Below are 17,976 nucleotides of genomic sequence, written 5' to 3' on the forward strand. Positions count from 1 at the left end.
GAAAGTTGCACCGTCTTTGACTGCAAGAAGAACTGGAGCACGTTACAAATGAACCGAAACTCAGTGTATAGGCTACTTGCCTCACAGACATGAGAAATAGGAATATCGCTTGAAATGTCTACTTAAAAACCAATTTGAATCGAAAACAAATACACTCTGATTATATAATCCAAATGAAAGTTGCATTTCTCTTAATAGGCGTGCAATGTCAGCTGTCAACACTGACTCTTATTAAAACGGATTTCATAATGGTATTGAAAAAAGTATCGTTCAGGAACCGGTATCGAAGTCTAGGTATCGGTTGAACATTTTTGAACGATACCCATCCCTAATCAACAATATGCTCCTTTATAAGTGGGGGGAATAAGTTTCAAACTCAACTTTACTAGACTTTAATTGTCAAATGTGTGGTTTTGCAAGACTAAATACTCCCCAACAATATCATCACTACTTTATCAAAGAACCCAGGTTTTTAGCCTCTTAGCAAGGCCATGTTTTTGAATCTTTAACAATATTGCTGACCTTGTGGTGCTGGCAGGGCCTCTCAGATCTCGTGGTGAGTCCAGATGGGTCTGGTTATATGAGCGCCCTGCTAAACCCCAGCGAGATTTAAAGTGGGACCTTTGAAGATTTGATGCAAGAGGAAACGCAAAAGCGTGCCAAGCTTTTGTGTCACATAGGTGCAACAGATCTGCATTTTATGCTGCCAGAGAAATGTGTGTCACTCCACTGTGAAGAAAGATTTATGCACGGTTTTGCGCTTCAGTAGCGGGTTGTCACTTTGGTGTCAAGAGCGAGATTGCAGCCAAAACCTAACTTCTCATCGAAAATCCTGAGCTTTGGGTTTTTTTTGTTGCTGAATCTGCAATTCTCATGAAAATTTGCCACCACACCTGCTATGGTCTCCTCTCAGAAGCCTCCGCTCCACCCTCCACCGTAACCTCTCGGTTATGCTCAGAATACACCATTCGTTTGCCATTGGGGGTGGAAGTTCATCCTTTGAATTAACCCGGGTCCTTCAGCCACATCAAACTTGGCACCGCGAACTGTTCTCAGCGAACACGTGCAAGGTCAAGTTGGCAGGAGTTCTCTGTCATTATCCAACATATGAAGGGCTGAAATGATGATGTTGCTTGGAAGTTAGATTTTGTTCCCTTAGGGACCGCTACACTGTTTACTGCTAATATGCAGGCGTAGCTGAAAACCACTATCATTTGGTATAATCTCTCAGCTCTAAAAGCCAACCAAAAGACTTGCAAGATATTTTCAATGAAGTGTCCCTTAATTCCCAAGGATGAAATTGGTTGTGGTTCAGTCACAGCTTAGAAGATTTTCCGTCCATCCATTTCCCTAAGAAGTGTTTCTCAGTGCTGTATACTTGATTAATCCATAGTAATCCATTTGCACAACAGTTGAACTCCTTCAACCCTTTGCCTTGACTTCAGTCGAGGAGGAATTTCACACCTGAATGTCAGAAACCGCTCTTCGTTGGCACCTAAGCATGACAGAGAATGACAACTTTCTCTCTCATGGCTGAATTTAGCAAGTACTGACAATTAAGATAAAGAGGGTGAAGTGAACAAAATCAAAACAAGTATTTTATGTTAAAGTCATGACAGTTTACCCGAAAAATTTAATTCTGTCATCATTTACTCACCCTCATTTCGATCCAAACTATCCAAACTCGAAATATCATCTTTTGCGTTCCACATATGAAAAAACTCATACAGGTTTGGAACGACATGAGGTTGAGAAAACGACTATCCATTCAAAATATTCCTGAACTGGAATACATTTCAAAAACTTTTCAGGTCAAAATGGTTCCGGATGGAGAAATAAAAGTAACCACAGCATGTTGTACAGTCCAACAGCCCTCAGAACTGATTGAAGTGGATTTGTTGGATGATGTCCTTCAGTCTAAACTATCATTTTGGCTTGTATTTAACTTTCATCTCTCATGCCTGTGCCAAGGGACGACTCCAAATCCAATCTTCAAATGCACTCGATGATTAGGATGGCAAAGGTTGTTGGAAGAGTGGGCGTTGTGTCGACTTAAAGGGTTAGTTCACCCAAAAATGAAAAATGAGAATTTTCATTTTTGGGTGAACTAACCCTTTAAGACTGACTTATTTTCCATTGTTCAGTGCTGATTATAGTGTCAGAAAAAGGCAAGGTTATGTTGTTATATAAAAGAGAAAAAGTCTTAGATCGTAAAAGCGATAGTCCTAAAGAGTTTTCCAATGTTTAACAATAAATTTAACATCACAACCCTACTGGAAAAAAATCTGGTCAGGTAATGCTTGAAGGGAAAATATCATCTCAGATCTAATGAAACTGAATGGGGATCTGGGCTGTCAAGGTTTGTTCCTCACACAAAGGTACAAAAGGGTAGCTGTTTTTTCCTAATCCAAGGTGGTCTACCAGAATTTACCAGCTTGACCAAGAAGGTCTACCAGACCAAAACCGGGTCACCCATTTGGTAGTCAAGCTAGATCAGACCAGCTTGGACTAACTAGAGACCATGTAAAACCAGCTACCACCTTTTTTTCCAACATGAAACAACATAAACCCACAAAATCAAAGCCAATTTTGAAAGTCATCGCTCTGATTAGCTCCACAAGAGCAGTAAATTGGCTTGATGACCTGTTTGTTGTTAGTGGTGAACATTAGGGCTTATAGTACAGAGGCTGTGGGCTGCACTGGAGGTTTGGGTCCGTTTTATATAGAGTGCTAATATGCAACAGCAGGGTCCCTGTGGCTCGCTTTGGGGGCCGTTTATGAGCAGGCTCCAATTTCAGGGCCCCCAATCCACAACCCCACTCATATAACCCCATTAAACCCTGAAGACAGGAGAGTTCAACAGCCATCATTAACATGGCCCGTCTAGACTCCCGAACACGCACACAGGGGTCTTTTGTTTTAGACTGTCGACAGTAATATGCAAAGACTTTGAGTGATAAGTGACGTCTGGAAAGAGTTCATACTCTTGTCGCATTTAATAGCCTATAGTGAGCTGTATAAAAGGTAATACAGTAAATATCTATCCGCAGAAGCCATGCTAATGCGTGAATGAAATTATGCACAGGCCACCAAATTGCATTTACTGTGAATATCACATTACAAAAAGCAATTTCTGAGCTTGGCTACTGCATTTAAAAAGCTCAGTGTGACAAAACTGCTGACATGTTGAGTAAAGCGCAAATTTTAGGGGCACTTTGATGTGTCTGATGTATTTTTTGGCAGAGATTTTTGTAATCAAATAAAAACCCTTTATGGTTTGTGCTTTATTGTTCTTAATCTCGCACAGCAAGCGAATACCTATTGTTTGAATGTACGTAAAGCTTTCTCATAAAAGCGCACAAGGTTTCTAAACCGATAAGGGGGGTTTCGTTGCATCCCTGCAGTTCGAAAGACATCAAATGCAGGTAATTACAGTCGACAGAATTAAATTAGGGCCCTCAGGGGACCTAAGGAGGACAAAAATAAACATCAGACTGACAGATATTGGACGTAAACTTTTATTAAACCTTTATTAAACATTTTGAGTATCAAAAAAGCATGGCAGAAAGATACACTAAGAATGCTCCATTGGTGCCGGTAGAAACTCTCTTTTTCCCCAATAGAAAAAAAAAACGATGTTCATGGCACCTTCGTAACAATGTACAAAAAAAACTTTACATAGACACACAGAAATATAGACTTGTATAAGAGTGTCTCTGTTGCACATTCACCCCATATTGTTTTCAGTTGCATACATGAGCTTTAAACAGATCAAAAAAGAAAGTCAATCTTTACTCAAGATTTTCTTGAATGAGCAGTTGAAAGGCTATTCCCTTTTCTCAAAGAATATATATATATATATATTAGTTCATTATTCTACGCTATTAAGCAATACTTTAACTTTCAAACTGCATTACAGAGGTTTATACGAATTGACCTGGCACTGGTTGAGTAAAACTGTGCGGCTATACTTGTAATAAGGTTCGATTTGATTGGACATACAGGAGGAAGTCGTGGCAACAAGGTCGTGTCTCAAAGTCACTCAAAAGAGACAACAAAAAACATGAGTAAAGTAGTAAATAAAGAAGGACAAAGACAAAAAGGGCAAATAAATAAAGTACAATCACCAGGACAATCTTATATATTTTGTTTTAGGGTTTGTATTTGGTCCTTCCACTGCTATAGTGCTGATAAGTAAAACTGACAGGGCAGGAGAGAGCATTTAAGATGCTTTTCGTACTGTCCCACTTCAGATGCACAAGAAATCACCGTTTTTGAGATGATGGAGGCATCACTGCATCTGCTGAATCTCTCAATGCATCTTATAAATCATCTGGCACTTTAAGAAAAGTAACAAAATTGTTTTAACCCGACAGAGAAATGCTAAGTTGCCACATGCCATTCGATCCGACAAGCAGCCATTCAAGGCAATAAGTGTGGACGGCAAGTCTGATATAGTTTATTCTGTGGATCAAAGGTCAAAGAATGCCCTTAGTCACCCACATCACTGTCTTGGTCTCCGATGATAAACAGGAAGTGGAAGCTGAGAGCCAGGAAGGCCGTTCCCAACAAGTCGCCCAGCGCCGTCAGGTACGGGATAGAGAAACTGTCCGGATCTTTCCCGCTCTTCCAAATGGAGTGCACCATCCAGTCCGCAATGCAAAGCAACAAGAACACCTGGGAGGGAAAGAGAACGCACACAAGGCTGTGTTGAATATCTGCGAGTACAAGTACAAAACCACAGTCCCTTCCACGGTACCTTTGGATGAACTTTCCCACACACGCACGCAACAGGAAGCGCTAAATCAGAAAGAGACGAAGGGAATGGTTCCAGAAGTAACGTAATGTTTTTGTGTTTATGGAGCTTCTTTTGAAAGTCTCGTCTCGGAAATGAAACAAGATCCCATTCTTTTGAAAAGCGGCGTTCACATTTAAGACAAACACCCGAAACGGCTTCAGATCACACATCATAGGGCTTTTCATCTAGCGCAGCTCATTAAACGCCAGCAAATGAGGCCTGTGTTTGCCTTTGCTGAGCATCGCAGACTATTAAAATGCTCTTCTGGATCAGTGCGGCCCTTTGAATGCCAGTTTGTTTGCTTAATGGAGAAGTAACATTTGAAATCTTCATCTTGCATTCAATTGGAAGCTAAAAGGATGGACCGCAGCAATTCCCAAAGGCTCTCCGTGTTCCTGTGCATGTGAGAGTGAAAGACTTTCATTTAAACAAAATAAAAATGAGGCCTGCCCATTAATCAGGCTGACGGGTCGGTGTGAAACTCTATTTGCAGGTCTGACGCTCTGGTTAACCGGCTGGGCGGCGTTCATTTATATCAGTTATATTAAGGTCAGCGCGAGACGGTTAAAAAACTATTCGCTCTCTGCCGCAGATTTTAAACTTCAGTTTAGGTAGCAGGAAATAAATGGCCATTTTAAAGGCTATTAATTGTGCCTGCCAGGCAAGATGAGTTTTATGACATTATTTCGATAATTAACCTTGTGTGTTTTCGTGTGTGAGAATATCAGAACAATGACCTTTTCACAGGAGATTTCGACTCGCGCTTTCTCTCCCTTTCGTCTCTCCTTATAAGGATTTTATCAATTAACGATTAAACTGTTAGGCAGGGGCCTTCCTAGAAGCTGAGGAAAGTGATGGTTTGCTAGTGTACACAAGCTGTTGAGACCCGACAAGATTAGCCGTGTAGTTCCACCCTGCGCAAACACACAGACACACTTTTCCATCACTCAAAAGGACAGAGAAAGCAGTCAGAGATGTTGCATGGCATTCACACATGTTCTCTCTCTCTTACACACACACACACACACTTTTACTTAGCTATCTAAATGAAAATGTTCCAAATAAAACAACAGAAGTACAGTATATAAAGCTAATTATAATGACTACGGACTAACCCAAACCCTAAACCCTACTTTAAGGACATGCCCAAAAGAAGGTTGTGTCAGATTTAGCTAACTCACAAACCCACTGAAAAGCAAAGGTTAGCACAGAATCCTTTTCTTAGCTTCACAGTGGAGAAAAGGTTAAAAGTAAATGTAGCATGAACCAATACTATTTTGTTAGCAATATAACACATTACAGCTGTTGCTTGTTTTGAAAGCATGTCATTTTGTCATTAAACGACCAGACAGTGTCAACAAGACAGACGCTTGAAAACAATAACTACAGTACCAAAAATATATTTTGTGTATCGTTTGATTGTTACTTTATTTTAATACTAGTTACCCTCTTAGTCATCAAATTCTCATTCCCCTTGTAATGATGATGAAGAAAAAAAGATTATTTACATGATATATATATGTAAATGTTGCAAATATATGTTTGTACTGTGGATTATTTTCTCATCTAAATTTTTTTTAGGTCTTTGTTGCTTCATTGTAAAAAAAAAAAAAACGTCCCTGGAGAGGCTGAACATCCAGTTTAGACCTTCTGCACAGCGTCACCAAAAATACTTACCAAGCTATGTACTACATTTAACCCTGGAATTTCTTCCTCTAAAGCAGACTGTTTTTCTGGAGCTCTATAGATGCCTTGTATTTGAAGACCCATGAAGGTCAGAGGTCAGGGGGCCACTCTCAGGGCACCTGACATATGTTCAACAAGGCAAGCTATAGGCTGAACCTTTGTTGAAGAGATTTTGTTCTGAGAAGCATCATGTGGCAATTTAAGAGTTTTACATAGGTTTTTTTTGCCCATTTTGGTATAAAAAAATAACAAAATAATTGATACGATGGTCTGTCTGAATACTCTATTCTGATTGGCTGGAAGGTGTGCAATAAAACCATTTAATGCACAGGTAATTCCAAGTCAGTTTGTTCACCGTTCTATATTAATGCACTGCTTTTATTGAAGCGCACACACACACATACACACACATACATCACTGTCACTCGCACACAGAGATCGGAGATCGACCTGCGCAAACACAGAAACATCCAGGAGCACAGAAACTTGTTGTCAACGTTGCCCCCACAACTTATATTAATAGATTAACTTTGCTGCTGAATCACTACATTCAATCACAGCAATGAGCTTGTAAAGTCACTGTTTTTGAGCTTCATTGCTAGTAGAGAGACGCTACACAGACACAGGCAATTCACACGTACATATCCATCTATCTCTCTCCCAACCCCTCCCCTCTCCCCTCTCCCTCTATCTCTCCTCTCTCTCGATAGGCTAATTCATTCAAATAAATGTTATAATTCAATCAAATAAATGTAACCATACCACACTACTTTATCTCTGTGTCTGATTTAAAGCGGACAGAATGCTAAATCTAATGAGTGGTAGCTCACGAAAATAACCGCCATTTGAACCCTTCCAGTCAAATTTAGCGCTGCAAACATCAATGACAGCTTCAGTTAGTCAACGCTGGCAAATGTCCATGGTATAAGCGGGATAATCCACACCTAGCTGTGCATCAAATGATTTGAAATACTTTGCCTCCACGTCGTGCATTACAATCGTTTGATGCACAGCTCGGCGTGGCTAATGTTTTATTTATATATTCAAATATAGAAATGAAGACGTGACAAGAAGGTTACTAGTATTAATAGTAGCAACAAAAACACCCAGCTAATAATAGTACAAATAAAATAACAGTATATATATTTGCAAATGTATTACTGTAGTTGATTTTCAAGCAGTGAAAATATATATACTGTGTGTGTGTGTGTGTGTGTGTATATACACTATAGTAATTAATAATTCAGTTATAGGACAATACATTTTAATACACACACATATATATATACATATATATATATATATGTGTGTGTGTGTGTTAAAATGTATTATCCTATAATTGAATTATTAATTACTATAGTTGACTAAGTTCTAAATTAACATTTTTGCAGTTAAATAAATAGTATAGTACTTAAAAAGAATATTTTCAAAGAAAAAGTAATAATTCAGTGATTAATGTACACAAACAATAGCCTGGCTAACGTCAGACCTCGTCTCATTGAGACGTGGTCTGGGAACCACGTTCATTTTCTCGTATTTGAGGCGTGGTTTACGAATGCCCAGAGCCGTTTATTGGGCGCTACGAATGTCTATCAAATGCGCCTGTACGTAGCTCATAGCCAATCGCTTCATTATACCAGATGACATACGTAGAGCGACAGAAATTCGACGAGGAAGAAGACTAAATAAACTTGCGTTCTAAACTACTTAGAACACTTTCTAAGGCTGCATCGAAAGGTAACTTCGCGTCTGCTGCCATGTTGGATCCATAGATATAAACAAACTGCTTCGGTGTGTCGCATAGACGTCGTCATCGTCTTGCTGCTCCCTCCCCGTTCTGTGATTGGTTCCCTTTTTGAAGGGAAAATCTGGTTCATGGTGTCCAGGCTGCCTAGCAGCGTGAATAAAATCGCACTGCGCGCAAGGCAGCATGGGGAAACCCAGGCTACACAAACAATTAAAAAGACACATAATGACTGAGCTGCACAATAATGCAATAAATGGACCCACTCATTTTTCTCTGTCTCTGAATGCCTGTCTCTCTCTTTCTCCACCCTCAAGGATTCTTCAAATAGGTCTGAAGTCAAGCAGTCCGGCTGCGGATCTCAAAGACGTGTGTGTTTAGGTTAGCAAGGGCGTTTCACGAACACTGTACACATACAGACAAACTTCCTAAAAATACCACACATTCCACCACTCGCAACATGCCTCTGCATGCCAGCCGCTGAATGCACTTACTGAGGTTCTCCGCGGGTAATCTATCTTAATTGCGATCTAAACAATTTATGAAAACACCCTTTTGGAATAAACAAACTCTCACAGATACATACAACACCCACATACACACACAAACAACACCTGCTCACGATCCCTTATGTCATCGGCGTTTCATTTTCAGGGGAAATGGGGCATCTAAAAGCTCAGGGGATTTTCTAAAAGGTTTGTAGGTTTATGATGGAGAAAAAACGCCATGTTGTTGCTACATGTGGGTGGCAAGCGGCACATTTATCGCGATTAAGCTGAAGATGAAATAGATTCCCCAGACTGGTATCGTAAAATTGGTGTCTGGTTTTATGATTACAGGCTGACATTTGTGTCTGCTACATGAAAGAGTGCTTACACCTGAACCTCAAATAGGTGTCAGATTTGATAAAAATATATAGTGATGACAGGTTATCTAAACAGCATATGAAGATGTCAGTGTCTTGACGTCTGGTTAGAAGGCCTCATTAGGATTGATATTTTTGTCATAGTGTGACAACAACATCACACTCACCTGGAGAAGAGCAGCAGCCAAATACACAACCATGAAGACGGGAGTCAGCGAGGTGTGACCTCTCTCCATCAGATCAATTGTGTACAGGAAGATCAAATGGCCAGGGACAACCAGTAACAGCAGTACCTGTGCTGACCTGTGATTGGCACCTGAAAAAGAGAGAGAGAGAGAGAGAGAGAGAGAGAAAAAAAAGTTTAATTATTGAAAGCAATACATAAAATCTAATAATGATGATACTGTGTGTGTGTGTGTGTGTGTGTGTGTGTGTGTGTATATATGTATATATGAAGAGTTCAGATGCAAAAGCCTCTAAGTGCCATCTGAAATTTTCTTCTAGAATGATCATTTTTATGAAGCTTGCATATACAAGTTCAGTAATTTCACTAAAATGCCAATGAAAATTAACTATTAACTGCCATTTAAGTGAAATTACCAAACTTAAATAAACAAGCATGATAAAAATGATCATTCTAGAAGAAAATTTCAGATGGCACTTAAAGGCTTTTGCATCTGAACTCTTCATATGGTAATACTTTACAATAAGGTTTCATTAGTTAACATTAATTAACTACTTTAGTTATCATGAACTAAGTATGTACAATACTTCTACAGCATTTACTAATCTTAGTTCATGTTTATTTCAACATTTACTAATACATTATTAAAATCAAAAGTTATGTTTCTTAACATTAGTTAATGCACTGTGATCAAACAATGAACGACTGTACTTTTATGAACTAACATTAAAAAAGATGAATAAATACTGTAACAAATGTATTGCTCATTGTTAGTTAATGCATTAACTAATGTTAATGAAACCTTATTATAAAGTGTTATGTCCACTTCATCCAGTACAAAGACTGCTTATCTGCTTAAAACACCACAGAATACAAACAACCCTCCACGTGCGATCAGTGCACGTGTGTAGGTGTTCGTATATTGGATTTATTCTATGTTTAGAAGTCTATATGCATACAGTAAACATCCCATTCACAAACACTACACTTCTCACACTCCATTAGCATCTCTCTGAACCCCCGCAGTATGGCGTCCCTGTGCGTTCAGAGTCCTTGAAGGAGGAAGATTTATGCCCATCTTTCCAGATGGCACTGCTAAGCTTGCAGTGGGCACCGTGCCCCTCATGTGCTCGGGCATCTGGACTCTGTCCCCAGAGTCCTGTTGTTTCTCTAAGAAAAGGCCCTGCATCAAAGCTCCGGCATCAACACGCTACCTCTGGTGTTTATAGGAAGTGTTCTCTGCTTTTCTCCCCGAGATGGACCGTTATACACAAACCACCATTACACACACTCCATTACAGCTAATGTATACACACTTGCAAGCACTTTCAAGTGATGTTGCTCTAAACACTGGTTACTTGTTCTTGTTCTTTAATACAGGCAATGAAAACACAAAACTGCCCTCAAAAGTGTGTTTAAGCCCCTCTCTTTAAATTTATAGGCATTAAAGGATGTTCGGAGGATTTAAAATTGCACGTGGTGTTCAGTTTAGAGCCATGTCATGCCTTGATCCTATTCCTTCATTATTTCTTATGTAATTAATCTACTTTGTAACTATCTACTTTGTTTTCTTATGTATTGTGACACATTGGGGAAGTGTTCGGGGTCACCTGAGCCACAGAAGGTTCGGCAGGGGAGGTAGCAACCCTTGGCCTCTTCAGGAACCTCTCCAGGGGTGCTGTGAATGTGCAGGTAGGTGGATATCCGACTGGACTGGATAGCCACCAGGTTTCCCCCGATACCTACAATATAATATTACTCACATCAGACAAATATATACTGAAGGTACAGGGCTGAAAATTTAATCAAAAACAAGGAGGAAAAAGCAGCGTGCCTGTTTCCAGCAAGTTTAAGACTTAAAGTAAATCCGTGAGTAAAGGTCGGTTTACACCAAGAACGTTTTATAAAGATAACTACACTCACCTAAAGGATTATTAGGAACACCATACTAATACTGTGTTTGACCCCCTTTCGCCTTCAGAACTGCCTTAATTCTACGTGGCATTGATTCAACAAGGTGCTGAAAGCATTCTTTAGAAATGTTGGCCCATATTGATAGGATAGCATCTTGCAGTTGATGGAGATTTGTGGGATGCACATCCAGGGCACGAAGCTCCCGTTCCACCACATCCCAAAGATGCTCTATTGGGTTGAGATCTGGTGACTGTGGGGGCCATTTTAGTACAGTGAACTCATTGTCATGTTCAAGAAACCAATTTGAAATGATTCGAGCTTTGTGACATGGTGCATTATCCTGCTGGAAGTAGCCATCAGAGGATGGGTACATGGTGGTCATAAAGGGATGGACATGGTCAGAAACAATGCTCAGGTAGGCCGTGGCATTTAAACGATGCCCAATTGGCACTAAGGGGCCTAAAGTGTGCCAAGAAAACATCCCCCACACCATTACACCACCACCACCAGCCTGCACAGTGGTAACAAGGCATGATGGATCCATGTTCTCATTCTGTTTACGCCAAATTCTGACTCTACCATCTGAATGTCTCAACAGAAATCGAGACTCATTAGACCAGGCAACATTTTTCCAGTCTTCAACTGTCCAATTTTGGTGAGCTCGTGCAAATTGTAGCCTCTTTTTCCTATTTGTAGTGGAGATGAGTGGTACCCGGTGGGGTCTTCTGCTGTTGTAGCCCATCCGCCTCAAGGTTGTGCGTGTTGTGGCTTCACAAATGCTTTGCTGCATACCTCGGTTGTAACGAGTGGTTATTTCAGTCAAAGTTGCTCTTCTATCAGCTTGAATCAGTCGGCCCATTCTCCTCTGACCTCTAGCATCAACGAGGCATTTTCGCCCACAGGACTGCCGCATACTGGATGTTTTTCCCTTTTCACACCATTCTTTGTAAACCCTAGAAATGGTTGTGCGTGAAAATCCCAGTAACTGAGCAGATTGTGAAACACTCAGACCGGCCCGTCTGGCACCAACAACCATGCCACGCTCAAAATTGCTTAAATCACCTTTCTTTCCCATTCTGACATTCAGTTTGGAGTTCAGGAGATTGTCTTGACCAGGACCACACCCCTAAATGCATTGAAGCAACTGCCATGTGATTGGTTGATTAGATAATTGCATTAATGAGAAATTGAACAGGTGTTCCTAATAATCCTTTAGGTGAGTGTATATTAGCATCCACACCAGCGGACGATATTGTCCTGTTTATTCTAAGCGTGTTCTGCTTTTTTGTCGTCTACAGCTTTAAATGCTTGAGCTCTTTAAAGCAGGATGGATTCTGATTGGCTGTCAATGCTGTTATCGCTAATCAGCTGGAAAAAAAAATCGTTCTGAAAGTGATTCCAACGATATTGTTTCTCTGTGCTGTTATAGTTGTGGTGTGGACTCTGCTATTCTTTTAAATTTAGAATGATTTTTAGAACTATATCTTTATCATCAAATTTATCATCCTTGGTGTGAATGGGCCTTAACTCTCACGTCAGTAAAGCTTCTGCAGTGAAAACATTTTTTAATCCATGAATACAGGCTTAATTTTTTCACTGTCAGACTGGCAGCCATGAGTCACCAGTACTAACTCTGCTTTTGTCCCCCGCCTCTTTATCTCTCTTTCTTTCTCTCACATACGCACAGCCCTCTCTCTCTCTCTCTCTCTCTCTCTCTCTCTCTCTCTCTCTCTCTCTCTCTCTCTCTCTCTCTCTCTCTCTCTCTCTCTCTCTCTCTCTCTCTCTCTCTCTCTCTCCTCTCTCTCTCTCTCTCTCTCTCTCTCTCTCTCTCTCTCTCTCTCTCTCTCTCTCTCTCTAAAGTAAGCTGCAGTAATGATATGTCACGCCCAGCAGTTCTGGGAGAAGACAAGTGAGTGAAAGAGAGTGAGTGAGTGAGAAAAAGACAGAGTAATTGCAAGAGGACAGTCAATACTAATTGAAATCATTTAAAATATTATGCTTTCAGTTCACAGCCAAACAGGAAATCAGTGATCTGAATTACAATCAGACACAGCAAATCTATTCCTCACATACGATAGTGCATTCATGCCCATAATGACATTAATATTTCCCATCGTTAAAGACCAGACCTAAATGAGAACAATCATGTTTTAACACAGCACAGGCCTCTGCACAATTAGCCCCAACAAGTACTTGTTTGTGTTTAATGCAGAGGGTACCATTATGCCACACTGTGCTGGAGAGACGCCATCTGTATGGATGATAGTGTGGGAAAGTGTTTGTGGCTCAGATTAGCTGGACAGGTCTAAAATTTCGTCATTTTATCACAAACAAGCAACGACATGACATTTTGGATATGGGCTGGGGCATGAGAAAAGAGTGTATGGGAATTTTTCAACCTTTCCAAGAGCATCGAGGTCTAATTAATCCGATGTTTTTTGTTTTTTTTTAGCTTTGTCTGCCAACAGGAAATGGAGATTATATGCAACCTCTTTTCTGTCCAAGCAGTGGGATTAACATATATGGACACTTTAATCTGGGTCATAGAGCCGATGAGACTTTGGCTGGGTGTGCAGCAGGGCTTGAGTATGGGTCCAATTGGATTCCAGTATGTACAATGTATGACATAAAGGGTTGGGATATTCAAAACTACATATTTTTTAATTTGTTTCAAGGCCTGTATAATTATTAGGCTGGCTGCAGGTTAATTTGATCCTGATCGGACACAATCAGGATAAAAAAAAAAAAAAATCAACCTTTTTATTTTATTTTTAAATGGACTACTTGTAAATTAACACATAGCCTTAAATGTGCAACTCAAAAGTCTTGCAGTGAGAGTCTCCAAGTACAGCATAAGATGCAACTTAACAGCCAAAAAAGTCTGAATGTATAGGTCTATTTGCTGTATGGATTTAAAGATGCAACTTTTCAGAGAGAGTTTTATCATACATGATTTACTGCTAAAGCACGGCACACTAATTAAATCAAGGCAACTAAAAACATAAAAAGTTTTAAAAAACCATCTAGATAAACCACACTAATTGACGTGTTGGGCAAACAATCGACCACTGTGACCCATCCCTAGTACCGTGGGCGATAAGAGAGGTCTGAGGCTCTATTTATGTCAAACAGAAACTATTTCTCTGTACCTAAGTGGCACGTGTGTGTGTGTGTGGTGTGCGTGTGTGTGGTGTGCGTGTTGTAATCATTTAAATTACCTTCCCTGACTCGTTTCCTGCTTGGACAGACAAACTATAGAAGCCTCTGTTACTCATCCTATCGCTCTCTTTTCCTTTCTTTTCCCCTTCTTTTGAGTTTCTCGCTAACTCTGCTCTTAGAATCAAAAATAAAAACCTTGATTTTGATATTCTGATTTATGGTTATATTTTGATATAACTTTAGATATTCTGACAGAAACAGTCTTCTTTCTCACACACACATTCAGAGATTCAAACAGCTGTCTGGTGGTCTGGGCGGGAGAGCAGAGACAGACTGCAGACAGCGTAAATGTCTCTCATTAGCGTGCCTTAATTAAAAAACGTATGGCTCTTTGTGGAGGTGCCATGGTCCTGGCTTCCTTTACTGTTACCGCAAGAAATTCAACTGCCACAATTAATGACTTCACCCCACGGCTCAATCACATCCAACTCTATTTTAGCTAAATTCCATCATTTGGCTTTTTCTCAATATGGAAACGTTTATTAATAATCACAAAAAAGTCTGCCTCGAGGATACTTGCGTGACTTTAAATGAGGGCGATTATTACAGAGATGTTTCTTTTAGGTAATAACAGTCTGAGAAGGGACTGAAATATCAGCTGTAAGGAGCACCAATGTGTGCCATGGACATGAGGGCGTAGGGCTACAAATTAAGAACTTAAAAGCTTAAACCTTCCAAGACACAAATACGACATTCAGATATTGATGTTGTTATTACACAAAATTAAAATTGACTTAAACAGTCAAATACACACAAAATTATGTCAAAATGCCCATCTTGGCAAGTATTCAGTTAAACAAGTCAGTTTTGGAATCCAATTAGTTGAGAAAGATAACAAGTGTGTAACAGTATATTGGATCCGTGCATAAGCTCTTAAAGTGACAGCAGCCTAATAATCTGTCATGTTAATAAACGAACAAAAGACAAAGAAAATCACTCTCTGCTCTTGACTGAATAACTTTTGCAACTAATTGTAAGCATTAATCTGTATTTATTTTTACAATGAAGACTATCCAGTGTTATTTTACATTTGATTAATTTCTGTAGTAGGCTATTTCTTTCCTGAATATACTGTATGTTGTATACCGTGTTTATTTCATATCTCTCTTTATTCTATTGCATTTATTTTTTCTGTTGTTAGAAATTTGTTTATTTGTTTCTTTATGAAAATAAAATTTTGCATTGAAGAAAAGATTTTTGTTTGTATGTGTTGTCAATTATAGTCTCTTGAAAGAAAATCGGAATCAGCAAAAATCGGTAATCGACAGGTCACACTTACACAAAAAAAATCAGAAATTAGAATCGGCCAAGAAAATTGCAATCGGTGCATCTGTAATTTTTTGCATCTGTAAAATCCATACATCTGCTTTACGGAATATTTTTGTATAAATAAATCTCACCATTGATAACAGGCGTGTAAACCACAATCCCAGCCAGGTTGGGATCAGACACAGTTTTGTCCAGAATGAGTCCTCCAATGCTGAAATTGGGAAAATTTTGATTATGTTCGAGCACCAAAGGAAGGCCACATGCTTTTTCAGTGTGTGTGTGTGTGTGTGTGTGTGTGTGAATCCATGGCCAGGTGTGTGAGGTGTGTGTATGTGTGTGTGTCACACCTGCTGATGAACATGGCAGTGATCACGGGCTCCCAGCCTGAGTACAGCAGCTGACGGCTGGCAGGGTGTTTGGAGGAGATGACCATCCACAGTGGAGTCAGACACATGAAGAAGGCACACACCAGAGATGACACGTATGGGTGAGAGTCTGAAAAAACAGACAGAGAGGAACACCACAGTGAATACAGGTAGTCTTTGGTCATTTTGATTGAAGCTACACTTTAAAGGGTTAGTTCAAGGTTACTTCTGTCCCTCCATTGACAGCTACGCAACTACCACTTTGATGCTTCAGAAAGTTCATAAAGAGATCATAAAACTAATCCATATGAATTGAGCGGTTTAGATCAGAAAATTTGGACTAAACCACTCAACTCATATCATGGATTAGTTTTATGATCTCTTTATGAACTTTTTGAAGTGTCAAATTTTATAATTCAATAAATATCCTAAGCTGGCATTTTGAGACACTCCCGCTGCTTTCATCCTCTCTGGTATGCTGTCAACAGTCTTCTTTTTATACACTACAGTTTTTTTCTTTTTTCTTTTTTTGAAAGAAATTAATACATTTATTTAGAAAGGACACACCAAATTGAACAAGTTACAGAAAAATGTTTATATGTTACAAAATATTTCTATTTCAAATAAATGCTGTTCTTTTGATGTTTCTAATGAAAGAAAAAGATGCATCACAGTTTTGACAAAAATATTAAGCAGCACAACTGTTTTCAACATTGATATTTACTTTACATTTGAAAAATGTCACAGTATTACTGTTTTTACTGTCATTTTTATAAATTAAAAGCAGTTTTGGCATAAGAGGCTTCTTTCAAAAACATTTTTAGAAAATGTAATGGTAGTGTATTCAAGTTAAAAGTTACAAACGTTTTGAACTCATCCACCCAAAAACTTAACAGGAGTGTTGTCCTGCTCTCGGACCACACTATAACCCATTTCTCAAAACCTACGAAGGGGTTGACAGCTGTAATGGCAGATTGACAGAAAGAAAATAACCATGACCAACATCTTGTGGATGACAGACATTATGTTGTCAGATGCGGTTCTGTTCAAATGTCACACAATAATCAAGTTCACAGAATTCAGTTATGACTTCTATGTGGGGTTAGGAAATATTTCGAATATTAATTTAAAGTTATTCACAATGATTTTACTGACAAAGTAGCATTGTGAATATCACAAGATTTTTTTACCCAATAAGTTTCCCAAAGATTATGCCAATACATTCAGGGTTATTTTTGTTTCGTGAGCGACTCACATTTTTTTAGTCTCTAAATAAGTTTGTTCCATTTCTACGCAGCACAATTATTACAAAGCGGTTCAAAATTCACAACTGATGATCTGATTCGCAATCTATTTTGCGCCAAGACTCAAAATCGTACGCGGTGCCCCGATCGAGACTGCCAACCATACTCTGCTGCTGTGTGAATGTAGCCGTACTGACTGGCTCTAATTGGATTTAACCAGATTGAGGAAGAAAAATATGATCTTCTTAAAAGCCGAATTTAATCTTTTAAAGCAGACAGAGAAGCCAAAAAAGGTTTCACTCCTTGCTAAATACTCTTCAGCACACACTAAACAGCCTAAATCTTTAAATCCCAAACATAGAGGCAACATCTGTGACTATATTTAGTGTGGTATGGGCATGACAGGGCAGCGGTGTGCGCTAATGATGGCAGAAGGCTCTCTTCTCGGCTGGTTGGCACGGCTGATATGGTTTTGGCATGGCATGGTGGTGCCGTTTGCCTTGCCTTCACCTCACTTCACCTCTCTCAAAAAAGGAAAGACTAAAACTGGAGTGCGGCGCTCAGTCTGGGGCTTATCACACAGAGTCATCAGAGAGCAAAGCCCCATTAAACCCAGCATAAACAATCCAGAACACTGCTCGGGACGGCCCGTGTGTGACTTTCACACTTTCAGAGATAGTGTTTATGT

The 17,976-nt window shown here is 39.5% G+C and overlaps 1 protein-coding gene across 1 annotated transcript in view; it reads right to left on the reverse strand.

The window, feature by feature from the left end:
- Positions 1–3,500: 3,500 nt before the first annotated feature.
- Positions 3,501–17,976, reverse strand: part of slc41a2b (solute carrier family 41 member 2b) — a 21,465-nt gene continuing 6,989 nt past the window's right edge. Inside the window, exons 7-11 of the mRNA XM_079868156.1 lie at positions 16,027–16,174; positions 15,811–15,890; positions 10,888–11,019; positions 9,261–9,409; positions 3,501–4,677 (exon numbers count right to left, since the gene is read on the reverse strand). Of these exons, the coding sequence (XP_079724282.1) occupies positions 4,492–4,677; positions 9,261–9,409; positions 10,888–11,019; positions 15,811–15,890; positions 16,027–16,174 (695 nt within the window). The 3' untranslated portion in view covers positions 3,501–4,491. The remainder of the gene's footprint in view (positions 4,678–9,260; positions 9,410–10,887; positions 11,020–15,810; positions 15,891–16,026; positions 16,175–17,976) is intronic.

The sequence above is a fragment of the Squalius cephalus genome, assembly GCF_949319135.1.
Source record: "Squalius cephalus genome assembly, chromosome: 4".
NCBI lineage: Eukaryota > Metazoa > Chordata > Actinopteri > Cypriniformes > Leuciscidae > Squalius > Squalius cephalus.